At 40.7% G+C, this 14,172-nt stretch overlaps 1 protein-coding gene across 4 annotated transcripts; it reads right to left on the bottom strand.

Annotated features, from left to right (window-relative positions):
* On the bottom strand, positions 9,919–12,545 carry LOC104749671 (cyclic pyranopterin monophosphate synthase, mitochondrial-like). Of its 4 annotated transcripts, none has more exons than XM_010471346.2 (8): positions 12,341–12,545; positions 12,183–12,260; positions 11,420–12,001; positions 11,143–11,315; positions 10,857–11,064; positions 10,631–10,699; positions 10,433–10,527; positions 9,919–10,162 (listed from the first exon to the last, which is right to left on the bottom strand). In XM_010471346.2, the coding sequence occupies exons 2-7, from the start codon at positions 12,246–12,248 to the stop codon at positions 10,444–10,446; spliced, it is 1,182 nt and encodes a 393-aa protein (XP_010469648.1). In that variant the 5' UTR covers positions 12,249–12,260; positions 12,341–12,545; the 3' UTR covers positions 9,919–10,162; positions 10,433–10,443. The 4 variants fall into 4 exon arrangements, with proteins under 4 accessions (XP_010469648.1, XP_010469649.1, XP_010469647.1 ...); XM_010471347.2 differs by having other exon boundaries at positions 11,420–11,998; positions 12,341–12,542; XM_010471345.2 differs by having other exon boundaries at positions 12,183–12,341.

The following is a 14,172-nucleotide window of genomic DNA, read 5'->3' as shown; positions in this document are numbered from 1 at the left end:
GTGTGATGGTTGCAGCAGAGGGTGCTCCAGGCAGGGAGGATGTCTTGATGGGCTTGCTAACTTAGGTTTTGGCGCGGCTTCCAACAGCAGTGCTGCCAGTGGCTGGTGGGCAGGTTCCAGTAGTGCCGCCAATGGTTGGTGGGCAGGTTCCAGTGGTGCCGCCAATGGTAGGTGAGCAGGTTCCAGCGGTGCAGCTTGTGGCGGGTTTGTAGACAGGTGTGAAGTCGGGGGCCGAGGTAGTGGACGCTCACTATGTGCATATGATGGTACAACTGCAGCGAGTGGGAGCAGGGTCTTTGTCGGGACGTACGGATCCGAGTGTAGCGGATTAGTGGAGGGAGAGGATGGAGGATCTTTTTTGGTCGCTTCGGTGTCCCAACCAGTTTAGGTTGGATTTTGCAGTGCACTACTTGTCAGGTGATGCAACTTTGTGGTGGAGGTCGGTGATAGCACGGAGGGTGCAGCGGAATATGACTTGATCGCATGGAGGCACGGTTCTTGGGGTTGACTCAGGGGGACCGTACAGTGCGTGAGCTAGATGCAGAATTCAGCCGGCTTATGGGTTATGCAGGCCGGGCTTGGGAGCCGGAGTCGGCTCAAGTGCGGAGGTTCTTGTTGGCTCGGCGGGAGTTTCTTAGGACTCAGTGTAGAGTGAGGAGCTATGCTACGAGAGCAGAGTTGGTTGAGGTTGCAATTGGGATAGATGACGACTTGAGGTCACAGGTGTTTGTGATCAGTCCTTCGGTGCAGCCACAGCGGTCTCAGCCGCATTCTGTTCCTAGCAAGGGCGGCAAGCCTGCGCAGGGGCAAAAGCGGAAGTTTGATGATATGCAGAGATCGAGGTACGGTGGTGCGAGATGCTTTGGGTGTGGTAGCAGGGACCACAAGGTGACCAACTGTCCGCAGAGAGGTGAGCAGCGGGCAGTGACGGAGCAACGGGCGGTGACGGAGCCGTGGACAGATACCCAAGTGTTTTACTACTGCAGGGAGACAAGACAAATCAAGCCTCATTGTCCCTAGTTGCAGCAGATGGCAGTGGTAGCGGTGCATGCTGGTGGTCAGCCAGGAGTGCAGCAGGGTGTGCAGCTGGTGGGTTGGATCGAGCTGACGTCGCGGGTGTACTCGATTGTGGAGACCGGTGGGACCATTGCATGAGCGATCACATGTATAACTTCTAAGATTCGAACTTGGTCAATTCAATAGTTCAGATTATGTTTGTTTTTGCTTGTGTAGGGACCTTGTCGGTGGGCGGGTTGCAGGAGGGAAGTTCTTGAGAGTCTTTGGTCGAGCGAGTGATGTGGAGATTCTGATTGCGGGGGAGTCGAGACCGGCAGATTTGATTATCAGTCCAGTGGAGTTGTATGATGTGATTCTGAGTATGGATTGGTTGCATCGTCATAGGGTGCATTTGGACTGTTATAGGGGCAGAGTTGTCTTTGAGCGTCCAGAAGGGAAGTTGGTGTTCGAGGGAGTGAGACCAACTTCAGGGAGTCTCGTGATCTCGGCTGTGCAGGATGGGAAGCCTATTTGTTTACAATTTCGATTCTGGAGTCAGTGGGGCAGTCTTCTGTTGGAGGTATTCGGGTTGTGGAGGAATTTGAGGATATGTTCCAGTCGTTGCAGGGGTTACCACCATCTCGGTTTAATCTCTTGTAACGCCCCGACCGCCACTTCTTAGTGGACGCCATGTCCAATCCCAGTCCATGAGCACACTTTCCTTAATGGGCCTCATGTCCTCTCACTATGCCCGTGACCCCATCTCAATCCGACACCGGTTTGCTACGTCCGGAAGATTCTAAAGACTTGTTACCGTCCCTAAAAATCACCATATGATCTTTCCCTGTGTTTTGTCCACACTCGCACAGTTCCAACAGTCACTTCCCGGAAGGTCACCCATCATGAGACTATTCCAGCTCAAGCACGCTTAACTATTGAGTTCTCTCAGGACCTTTGACCGAATAGATAAGTGCACTTTGGTGACATAGGTGGCCAAATCAATTTTTTTAAACCTCTCCGCAAGTCTTTGAAACCGGGGTGTCACATCACTTCACGATAGAGTTGGAACCGAGGACAACGTCGTTGTCTAAGGCACCCTACAGGATGACTCCAGCAGAGATGGCAGAGCTGAAGAAGAAGCTGGAGGATTTGTTGAGTAAGGGTTTTATCTGTCCTACTTGTTTACTGTGGGGAGCACCGGTGTTGTTTGTTAAGAAGAAGGACGAGAGTTTCCGGTTGTGTATCGATTATCGGGGTTCGAACCGGATCACTGTGAAGAACAAGTACCCTCTCCCAAGAATTGATGAGTTGTTGGATCAGTAGAGGTATGTTACCTGGTTCTCCAAGATTGACTTAGCATCGGGTTATCAGATTCCAATACATGAGGCAGATGTGAGGAAAACTGCCTTCAGGACGAGATACAGATATTATGAGTTTGTGGTGATGTCGTTTGGTTTGAAAAACACGCCAGCTGCATTGATGAGATTGATGAACAGCGTGTTCCAGGAGTTTCTGAGGAGCATCATTTTCATCGACGACATCCTGGTATATTCCAAGAGTCCTGAGGAGCATGCAGTACATCTGAGAACAGTTCTAGAGAAGCTGCGGGAGCAAAAGTTTTTTGCTAAGCTGAGTAAATGCAGTTTCTGGCAGCGTGAGATGGGATTCTTAAGCCACATTGTTTATACAGAGGGAGTTTCGGTGGATCCCGAGAAGATTGAGGTCATCAGGGAGTGGCCGAGCCCGTAGAGTACCACTGAGATTCGAAGTTTTCAGGGGTTAGCAGGTTACTACACGAGGTTTGTTCGGGGTTTTGCGAGTATGGCACAGCTGATGACTAAGCTTACAGGGAATGAGGTCCCATTTGTGTGGTCACCGGAGTGTGAGGCGAGTTTTGCAAGCCTCAAGTAGATGTTGACTACCACGCCGGTGTTAGCACTGCCTGAGCAGAACGAGCCTTACGTTGTGTATACTGATGCTTCTGGAGTGGGGTTGGGTTGTGTGCTTATGCAGGAAGGGAAGGTTATAGCCTACGCTTCTTGGCAGTTGCGGAAGCACGAGGCTAATTATCCTACCCATGATTTGGAAATGGCAGCAGTGATTTTTGCTCTGAAGATTTGGACATAGCTTACCATCCTTGTAAGGCTAACCTGGTTGCAGAAGCCTTGAGTCGGAAGCGGGCGGCTTTGGCTCAGGAGCAGGATATGGGGTTGTTGGTGGGTGAGATTAGTGCTTTGAGGTTGTGTGCTATCTCACAGGAACGTTTGGGTTTGGAGGCAACTGATCGAGAGGACTTGTTGAGCAGAGTGTGGTTAGCTCAAGAGAGTGATGAGGGGCTGGTCAATGACTCTAAGGCTGCGGGTTCAGAGTATCAGGTCTCTGCGAATGGTACTATCCTTGTGCATGGTCGGGTCTGTGTGCCCAAGGATGAGGATTTGAGGCAGGAGATACTGAGAGAGGCTCATTCAAGCAAGTTCTCTATTCATCCAGGAGCGACCAAGATGTACCGTGACCTCAAGCGGTATTATCATTGGGTCGGGATGAAAAAGGACGTAGCCGATTGGGTTGCGAAGTGTGACACTTTCCAGCTAGTGAAGGCGGAGCATCAGGTTCCTGGTGGATTATTGCAGAGTTTGCCCATTCCAGAGTCGAAGTGGGATATGATCACAATGGACTTCTTGGTGGGATTGCCTGTGTCGAGGACGTTTGATGTGATTTGGGTCATTGTGGACCGTTTGCTAAGTCTGCGCACTTTCTTGCCACCAAGAAAACTGGTGGAGCAGTGGTGTTGGCCAAGAAGTATATGAGGGAGATAGTCAAATTGCATGGTGTGCCTGCTAGTATTGTGTCTGATAGAGATTCCAAGTTCACCTCGGTGTTCTGGAAGGCGTCTCAGGCAGAGATGGGCATGAAGGTGCATATGACTACAGCCTACCATCCTTAGACGGACGGTCAGTCAAAGAGGACGATCCAGATTTTGGAGGATTTGTTGAGGATGTGCGTGTTGGATTGGGGTAGTCATTGGGCAGATCATTTGAGCTTGGTGGAGTTTGCTTACAACAACAGCTACCAGGCGAGTATTGGAATGGCCCCTTATAAGGCATTGTATGAGAGACCGTGTCGTACACCATTATGCTGGACTCAGGTGGGGGAGAGGAGCATATATGGTGCGGATTTTGTTCAGGAGACCTCGGAGAAGATTCAGGTTCTGAGGCTGAAAATGAAGGGGGCTCAGGATCGGCATAAGAGCTATGCTGATCAGAAGAGGAAGGATCTTGAGTTCAGGTTGGTGATAGAGTGTACCTCAAGATGGCCATATTGCAGGGTCTGAACAGGTCATTGACAGAGACTAAGTTGAGTCCGAGGTACATGGGTCCGTTCAGAGTGGTTGAGCGGGTGGGACCAGTGGCATACCGGCTGGATTGCCTGAGGTTATGCGTGCGTTCCACAAGGTATTTCATGTATCAATGCTGAGGAAGTGTCTTCACAAGGGTGATCAGTTGTTGGCTAAGATTCATGAGGATCTTCAACCCAACATGACCTTGGAGGCGATACCGTTGAGGGTGCTCGAGAGGAGGGTCAAGGAAATTCGGAAGAAGAAGATAACTTTAATGAGAGTCTTGTGAGACTGTGATGGAGTAGAGGAGCATAATTGGGAGCCCGAAGCGAGGTTGAAGGCAAGGTTTAAGAAGTGGTTTGAGAAGCAGGCCGCGACTTGAGCTTGTGTAGCCAGGTCCAAGTTGTAGTCCGTGGCTGGATTGGGTACGGAGTATTCCAGCCCATCTCTCTTGATACTTGTTCGCTTAGGGGTGGTTGGTTGAGCGACTAAGTACCAAGATGAGGTGGTGCTCAAAATGCGGGTTGATGGCTTGGATTGTTGTGTCTTATTTTTCTTATGTATTTTCGTTGAGGTTGTAACGATTATGACATTTTTTTGAGATTAATAAGATGAGTATTTTTCTTTATGTTTGACTGTTGTTGTCATGGGAAAAAGAGAAATAGCTCGGGTTTCTATTTTTGAAAAGTTTCCATAAATAGAAAGTTTCCACAAAAAAGGAGGTTTCCAGAGTTAGAAAGTTTCTAAAAAGGGAAAATTTTTTGTGGAAAGTGTTGAGGTAGTTCTAGTCGGGAGATACTAGATGGCATCAGACTTGTTTGCTCAAGGCCGTGAGGGCCCAACTCGTGTGATACCGATAGCTCGAGGAACTTTGTGGCCAGAGAGTGGGAGTGGTATGTTGCCTCAGATGACAATCCGAGAGCACGCTTTAGGGTGACGACCTAAGAGCGGAATATTTGAGACTCCCTGGATACCGTAGCTGTGAGTCACGGCTCGGCAGTGAGCCGGTATGTCTCGAGGGTTGCGACCCGAGAGCGGGGGGAGTGGGTGTGAGTGACTTCTTGGATGTCGTAGCTTAAGGCGGTTGGCCTGATAGCAAGTCGGCATGATACGTTGGTTGCGACCACGGACGGGGGAAGCACGGAGTTGTGAGCAAATAGCGTCTTGGATGTGAGTATATTGACTAGAGGGAGACCTCGGGGTTCAGTCGGAGGTGTGCGGGCTGTTGCGACAGTCGCACGGGAAACCTTTGCTGACAGTGTTCAGTCTGGTCGAAGGACGTGCGGGCCGTGTTGACAGTGGCACGAAGGTCCTTGACGGATGGACGGTGCTGCGGGATTCGAGGACAAATCCTTGTTGCTGGGGGAGAATTGTAACATCCGCGAACCAGTTTTTGTATTTTTAGAGTGAGTGTCGACCGACACCATGGGTGTGTCGATCGACACCACTAATTCTGGGTTCATCAGGTTTGATTTTATTTCGTGATTTTCATTGGTTTGGTTTGGTTGGGTTATCTAAACCGTGTATTTAAAGGAAAGGACGACCCAAGTCGAGGGGTTTTGTTTGTTTTGTCGCCGTTGAGTGAGAAAAAGAGAGGAAAAGGAGATAAAGGGTTGGAGAGTGTTTCTGTGAGATTTTGGGTATGTTCTTGGTGTTTTTGGAGAGATCAGTGGCTGTAGAAGGGAGAGCTGTTGTTGGGAACGAAGGAGAACCTTCCTAAGGTGTTGTTTCCACCGTTTCTCAATCAAATCTTCCTGCAAAAGAGGTGAGTGCTTGACCATGGCTGATCTAAGCGTGAGATCTCTTTTGTTTGGTTGTTCTTTGTCTATTTGTGGTGTTTGCTTGCTTGGGTTTGTTGTTTTCGTGTTTCCCATAGGTTTCGGAGGCATTTGGGTTAGTTTGGGACGGTTTCTAGATGATTTGAAACGGAGGATCGACGTTCGGGTTCGTGCAGTTCACGTCTGCAGAAGCAGTGTCGGTCGACACCATGTTGTGCTAGCGTCGATTGACACCAACCTGGTGTCGGTCGACACCTATCTTAACAAATGATGAGTTTTGATTTGTTTGATGTGTTGATTGTGTTTATTTGTTTAGCTTAACAATGGAATCTCAGTTGCTTGTGTGTATAGCCCAGTAGATGGGAGGATGACCTCACTGAGTGTTTATAATAATACTCATGCATCTCAATATGTGTTTGTGGTGCAGGTAAAGGCAAAGTGTGATCGTGGAATCAGGGCGATGAGGAGGAGGATGTTCTAGAGGCTTGATTTATTGTGGTCTAGCTAATGTTAGGTTATTAGTATTGAGTTGATAAAACATTGCAGGATGTTGGAACTTGGTTATTTCATTGTTGGTTCTGGATTATTGCATTAATTGTTATTGGATTGTTGTTATTGTTGAAATTTTTATTGGTTTAATAGAATTGTTTTGTTATTCGCTGTTGTTGTTTGTTGCTAGGTTGTTAGTAGGTATGTGACCACTAGTAAATTATTATTATTATTAGAAAAAAAAGGAAGGGTTGTTTGAAAAGTAACATTGTTAAGAAAACAAACCGGATTGGTGAGCGGAGAACCTGTTTCATTCAATGAAACGATCATAGCAAACATTGTTTATGGTAAAGGAGGAGATGCTACCAAAACCGAAATCGTATCTGCAACTGGCCTATCTTACGCTCATGGCTTCATCAGTGGCCTATAACAGGTAACTTTAACCGGAATACTCGAACCAAATAAACAGATTGTCTAGCCCTAATTCCTAACTCCATGGTTTCAGATTAGACTGAAGGATGTACTTACCATTGCAGGTCTATGATACAATGGTGGGTGAAAGAGGAGTTCAATTATCAGGTGGGCAAAAAGCAGAGAGTATTATAGCCAGAGCAATTGTTAAAGACCCTAAAGTGTTGCTACTTGATGAAGCCACGAGTTCTTTAGAAGCCGAGTTAGAGCGTGTGGTTCAGGATGCATTGGACGGAATTATGGTTAACTGCACCATCGTACGTGGTGTTGGCACATCAATTATCGACTATCAAGAATACTAATGTAATTCGGTGGTTAATAATGGAGTCATAGTGCTGAGAGGAAAGCATGAGACTTTAATTAATATCAAATATGGTATTAAGTCAGCTGTTAAATCTTTACATAATAACGAAACAAATTATCATAGAACACAATAAAATATTTTATTAATTATGATTTTGATTCTAAACAACATTAAAAATTTTATATGTATATTTCAAAAAGTACAAAAAAAAAGAAAAAAAAATCTAAAAAAAATCTATAAACAACCCGCGGCGTAGTGCGGGTACTAACCTAGTCCTATTTAATAGCCTAAAATCTGTTATATTCCCCTTGATTACCATAATTTAGTGGGGGTTATTGGTTTGAGATTTGAATAGAGTTTTAAAGATTTTAAATGTTACGTGAAATATGTTGTTATTAGATCAATATTTTGTTAAACTCTGTTAAAGTTTATTGTTATTAGTTTGTGATTTGTAAAAAAGTCATTTAATATCTTAACAAATCTGGGTTATTGGATTCAGACTTTTATAAAGTCGTTAAATTTTTTGTGTTATTCAATTAAAACAAAAAATCTAAGATTTTTAATGAGTTCAATTATTATGTTATTGGTTCATGATTTTAGACACTCTATTTACAAATTAAAGTCATGAAAAGTATCATAAAAATACATGGATTGTTTGGAAGACTTTACAAGATTTTAGAAAAGTAATCAACAAAACTCTCTAGTAATCTTTAACAATCTTTAACAATCTTCCACTTAATGATTTTGTTGAATTCTTCAAAAATCTTTATGAATCTCAAACCAATACCTTAGTATGGATATTAAACAATAAAAGCGTATTCAAATATTAATTTAAGGAATATTCCTTACCTTCATGCTATAGTTTGAGTGTTCATAGAAACAATAACAATGTATTCTGCTTGCAATCAAATAATCCAAAATCGGTCAGATTTCTATTGATTATGATAACAAATATTTGTGTTTAATGCTGACATTGAATAATAAAAATCTAAACTTTTAAAGATTAATCTGCATAAAATCAATGAGACTATTTATTCTCTGTAAACTAGATATTCACCCGCAGTACACCGCGGAGCTATAGTTTTGTTTAGGGATGCATAAAATAATTTATTTATTATTTTATCTATATATGTAACTAATATGTTTTATATTTTTTAAATGTACTATAGTAAATTATATGAATAATAAGTATATTTTAAATTTTAAACCTGCGGTCAAGTATGAAATAAATTGAAAATAAAAATTAAATATAATTAGAAACAATTTAGGTAAAAACTCACTTGGTGCTATTCGATTAATGCTTTCTTTCATCATACACAAATAGCATATAAGTTAAAAAAAAAACACATTAAAAAAAAAACAAAGATGGACGAAAGAGAGGGATAACCTGGTATGAATGATCTCTTATAATTTAATTAAACTGCCAAACAAAAGAATAGCAAATATATTAGTGATGCAGACTAAACAAAACAGAAACACCTCACAATAAGATCTATTAAATTAGAAATCTAGAAATTCAAAAGTTTATGAAATAAATAAAATAAAATAAAATAGAAAAAGAATAGATCAAGATGAAAACTCGCTTGGTGCTTTCGGTTCAGTATCTGGTTCATGTTTTATTTCATCCTACACAAATACACCATACATGTTAGTTATGAAGCTAAAAGAAAATTAAAAAAAAAACAAACATTCAAAAAAAAAGAAATTGGACGAATGTGAGAGATGATGACTGGAAAGACGTCGACAATGGCCTTTATACAGTTTGAGAAGCATAAATTTCGGAGCGAATATTAAGATTTTTAGTTTTTTTTTAAATTGTAATTTCGGGAAGCCGCTGAACCACTGCCGGAAGCCACCGGACTACCGCCTAAAGTCGCCGGACCATCACTTGAAGTCGCCGGACCACCATTGGATGCCGCCAGACCATCGTCGGATGCCACCAGACCACCACCGGACCATCACTGCCTTCCACCCTTATCCGCCGCTACCCTCAAACCATAAAACCCAAAATTGTAATTTACCCTACCATTAATCCTAAATTTCTAATTTTTTCAGGTTATATTATTTGTTAGGTTTTTTTTTTTGGTTATTCAGCAAATTCACCCACTGAATTTTTTTTCTTTGGTACTGTTTTTTATTCTTCAGTCGAAGAAAAATATTTGTATGAATGCTATAGACGTATTATTACATTGAACTACCACCTAGAATAGCAAGTTTTGGAATGCATTATCTAACTCTAGACTTATCAGAAGTGGCTTAAGAACTTATAAGAAGAAGATTTTCAGATTGAACCTTCTTTATGTGCATAGCAACGCAAGTACCTCACGTTTTCTCTAGATTTTTCTACTAGGTGTTTCAGTTCAATTGATTTACCATTTGAGAAATAAATCGACGATTGTTCAATTTCTATTCTTATATGATCTTTTTACTCCAACCTCAAGGACAATCGACAAATTGTGTAAATAGGAAACGATCAGGGGTATCAAAACCTAGTAAAGGTTAAAATCCCTTATCAATATGTATCTTAGATTAATTTATTTTCGTAAAAAAGAAAGGTACTTTGCAATAAATAAGAAAAAGGTTCATGTAGTGATGATACTGAGTTCCTGTACAGTGTAACAGAGAAGAAACATATTGTTACGGATAGAGAAGAAACATATTGAGAAAACTCTTCAGTCTTGTTGTTTGCAAAAAAGTTTGGCACAGAGTTGGGAGCAGCGGATAGATTCTTACAAGATATAAAACTTAATGTTCCTTGTAGTGTATTTTTTCAGGAACCTGACCAACCTGTAAAGAGGAAAACAACGTGATACGGTCACGTAAAACAAAATGCAGAGTACGCTAAACGGTTCAATGCATCAAAGACTGTTACCGAGATCCCCTTAAATCAAAACAAAGATAAAAAATTGGTTCGAGAAAGCGAAGTATCAACTTTAATGAGTTACATAACAAATCAGACATTTTGTTGGTCTAATGCTTATCTGGTTGGTAGTAATGTTAAAGCATTATCTGATTGCAGGTTCTCGTTAATCATAAACAATGGCTTCAAGAACTTACGTGAGCGGAGCTTAGCCACCGATGTGTATCATTGGTCTATTAGCTGTTTTGGCAATGTCAAGCATTCCAGCGTGTGCGGCTTTCTTCCTCTTCACCTGAAACCCATTGTGAATTGTTAAGTCTCAAATACAACCGAAAATAGAGGAACGATTTCGTAACGATTGGTAAAACCAGATGAAGCAACTAAAGAATACATACAGCAGCGCCTATAATTTCCCTTAGCGCCTCGTCATCAGCACCAGACCGGAGAGGATCTCTCAAACTAACCTGTTTACAGGTAACAACATGAATATCATTTTCAACATTATTGAGAAGCAACCACGAATACACAAGTGTACCGGTAATCAAATTATTTCACACTTGTAACTCAGCCACTTAAATCAAACAATTACTAACTTTCAGCAACGACAAAAAGTTTGGATACCTCTGAAGGACCAAACAAGCAAACTTTGAAGTTCCCATCTGCAAGAAGTCTTAATCTATTGCAGCCAGCACAGAAGTGTTCTGTCATAGATGTGATGAAAGAAACAGAACCGCAATGCCCATCGATCGTGAAGTTCTTAGCTGTTTCAGTAGGGTGATCTTGCATACGTTTTATACTCGGAAAGCCCTTGACCTGTTTACCATAACAACTAAAACCAATCATGAAAATGCTCAAGGAAACGTTGACTAATCTCAAAAAAAGGCCAAACATTTTGAGAACATTCTACCTTACCACTTTATCCATCACTTCTGCATAAGGCACAAGTTTCTTTACATTCCAAACATTTCCATCAAAGGGCATAAACTCAATGAACCGAACATTGATTGGCTTATCTCGTGTCAACTCCACAAAATCACAGATCTCATCATCATTCAATCCCCTCATCACAACACAATTGACCTGTCAAGAAGACCAAGGACGATACAAAAAAACACTCTCGACCATCAAATAACGTTCTGCTGCAATCAAATGGAAAAAATGAGGGAGGGATTATATTAACATACTTTCACAGGATTGTATCCAAGCTCAATAGCAGTATCAATTGATTTCAGAACCCTATCGTGCCCTTTACGTCTAGTCAGAAACTCAAACTTTGCTGGAACAAGAGTATCCAAGCTAATATTTAGCGAATCAAGGCCACATTCTTGAAGCTTTGGTAGCTTTCTAGCAAGAGTGATACCGTTGGTAGTGATAGCCAAATTCTTCAACCCTTTTAAGCTAGACAACTGCATACAAATCTCTTCGATATCTTTCCTAACGGTAGGCTCACCACCGGTCAGCCTAATCTTGTTAACCCCAGCAGAAACAAAAAGGCCAGCCAACCTAACAATCTCAGACTGTGACAACAAGTCAGAATTAGGAGTAAGTTCCACACCTTCAGAGGGCATACAGTACTGACACCGGAGGTTACAGCGCTCAGTCAAAGATATCCTCAAGTAGGTATGTAACCGACCAAAAGAATCAATCAACATGTCAGAAAAAGGATTGTCTTTGGTCTGACTCTGATCAACTTGAGCTGCATAATTGCTAAACGAACGCTCACTAGTAGTAGCAATAGTTCTTGACACCGAGCCTGAACCAACCTGCTAAAAAAAGATATATACACAAGAAGGGAAGAGACCACAATTAAGTATTGATTTCACCATCAGCACACACATATTAACATTTCATCAGCTCTTAAACAATTAAAATCAATCCGAAAAGAAAAGCAAAACCCGTTAGCAGAAGAGAGAATTAGCAAAATAGAGAAAAAGTTTGGATTTTTACCAGGAGAAAGTTGGAATTTTTGAAACCCAAGTGGTAAGCAGTGAATTTGGAATAGCACCTCCTCATCGTTAACACAAACTGTAGAGAAGATCGAATGAGAATTGCTGAGAAGATTAAAAAACAAAGGACGAAGAAAAATAAGAAAAAGAGATAATGACCTTTGGTAGACGAAGAAGGAGATTCTTTGTTGTTCTCAAAGGACTAAACAACTAAAGTTGACAAAGTGAAGACGGCACTTAGTAAAGAGAGTTTCGTCTTTTCCGAAGACATACATACAGTATGTGCCGGTGACCGGTTATCGGGAAGTTAAACCGACCTACTTCATTGAATTGGATGGTCCAACAACTATTGATGGATGTGTTTAAGATTTGCATCTTAGATCGGATATGTTTACTAGTGGATTTACTAAATCATTAACTGTGAAACCATAACATACAGTTCATTATTCAAATAAAATGTTAGAAAACATTATATTTTTATGTAACAAACAGCCAAACAAACATGTGAATCCAACATAAAAATTAATTTTATTGTCGGTTTTCTAGACTGACAAGTGTGAAGCAAACATAGAAACCAGATTCACCAGCCAACCTATTTTTTATATTTTTATTTATGATATTATTAAGTTCAAGAATTCTAATTAAATATTACACCAGAATTATGTAGAGAGCTTTATGATTTTTTTATTTCGCAAATTAGTAAGTTTAAAATAAAATTGTATATACATACTCCTCCTACTGGCTTACTAGCTACAAAATAAATACTCAATATATTTATAATGAAAATTTATTTAAAGAAATTATTTGCATTAGAAATATAACTGTTTTGTAAATTTAATAAAGTTTACGATGATATAAATTTAACTTGAAGAATTTATTATGGATGCCAAGAAAAAGATTTTTTTTTTTTTTTATAAAAGAAAAAGAAATCGACATTTATTTCTTTGACTAGTATACAGACTACAGTTATATAAGAAGTTAAGAACACAAACTCGATCGTATGCATTTTGCAGATATTTTTCTTAAAAGATCAGATTTTAATTCACATGTTTCCATTGTTCTTCATTGTCGTATTCATCGAGAAAGAGAGAATACGTTGCTCCTATACCAATAGAGCTTCATACACGTTGACCCAAAAACAAATACAGAAACTATACACGTGTGTCCAGGTGCGTGCACATGTGTTTACTACAGTATAAAATACGACATTCTCACACTAATTTTTTACAAGTAAACTTCAATTTCAAAAATTATATCTTAAATAGTTGCTAACAAAAGACATGAAGAGTTCAATGCAGTTAAGCTCAACCATTTTTTTTTTCTTTCTTAATCGTACTTCTCGCCCGCCACACCAGCAGCCACCAGGCATGCAATTATAGTTTGTCACAATATAAAGTACGTAGTTAGTAGTTACGTTATAACCAAAATTACTAAACACATATAATAAAATCCGCTTTTAATTTAATACATTGGTTTATGCGTGCACTAATTAATTTTAGTATTTGATGATGTTGTAGAATAGGTCCACAATATAACTAGAAATATTCTCCTAATTTGCGATGGGCTTTTGTTTTGTAGCTAAAAAAATCGATAGGCTATTGTAAATCAAATAAATTTTACATAACTTTCATCATTTATAGCCAATTATATTACTAGTATTTGATTTTTTTAGCAAAGCTATATTTATCACCAATTGTGGTTACAGCTATTTAGGCGTTACATTGAAAATATTAGGCATGGGATGGGTGCCATAAAAATGGTTGTAAATGTAGTAGTGACAAAAGTTTGCGTCATTTTCTTATTGAATAAAAACATAAAAATAATTAGAGATATGGTTGACGCGGACAACATATGTGTGAAGCAAAGAGAAGAACCTGAACTAAACTGGAAGGGCATGTGTATGAAATGGAGGAATTGTCGACAAGTATGCATTAGCGAAACCGCGAAGGTGTTACCGACGGTCGTTGCAAAGAATTCACCCACATATGCAT

Source organism: Camelina sativa, chromosome 16, assembly GCF_000633955.1.
Source record: "Camelina sativa cultivar DH55 chromosome 16, Cs, whole genome shotgun sequence".
Taxonomy (NCBI): Eukaryota; Viridiplantae; Streptophyta; class Magnoliopsida; order Brassicales; family Brassicaceae; genus Camelina; species Camelina sativa.
This window is presented reverse-complemented; position numbering and strand designations above follow the sequence as displayed.

What these genes read in the sequence shown, in the direction of transcription:
- LOC104749671 (XM_010471346.2), bottom strand. Translation starts at nt 12,248, where the DNA reads ATGAGGAGGTGCTATTCCAAATTCACTGCTTACCACTTGGGTTTCAAA. An exon ending in AAAATTCCAACTTTCTCCTG is followed by an intron (nt 12,002 to 12,182) that starts GTAAAAATCCAA and finishes ATCTTTTTTTAG; the next exon opens with CAGGTTGGTTCAGGCTCGGT. An exon ending in GTGATGGATAAAGTGGTAAG is followed by an intron (nt 11,065 to 11,142) that starts GTAGAATGTTCT and finishes GATTGGTTTTAG; the next exon opens with TTGTTATGGTAAACAGGTCA.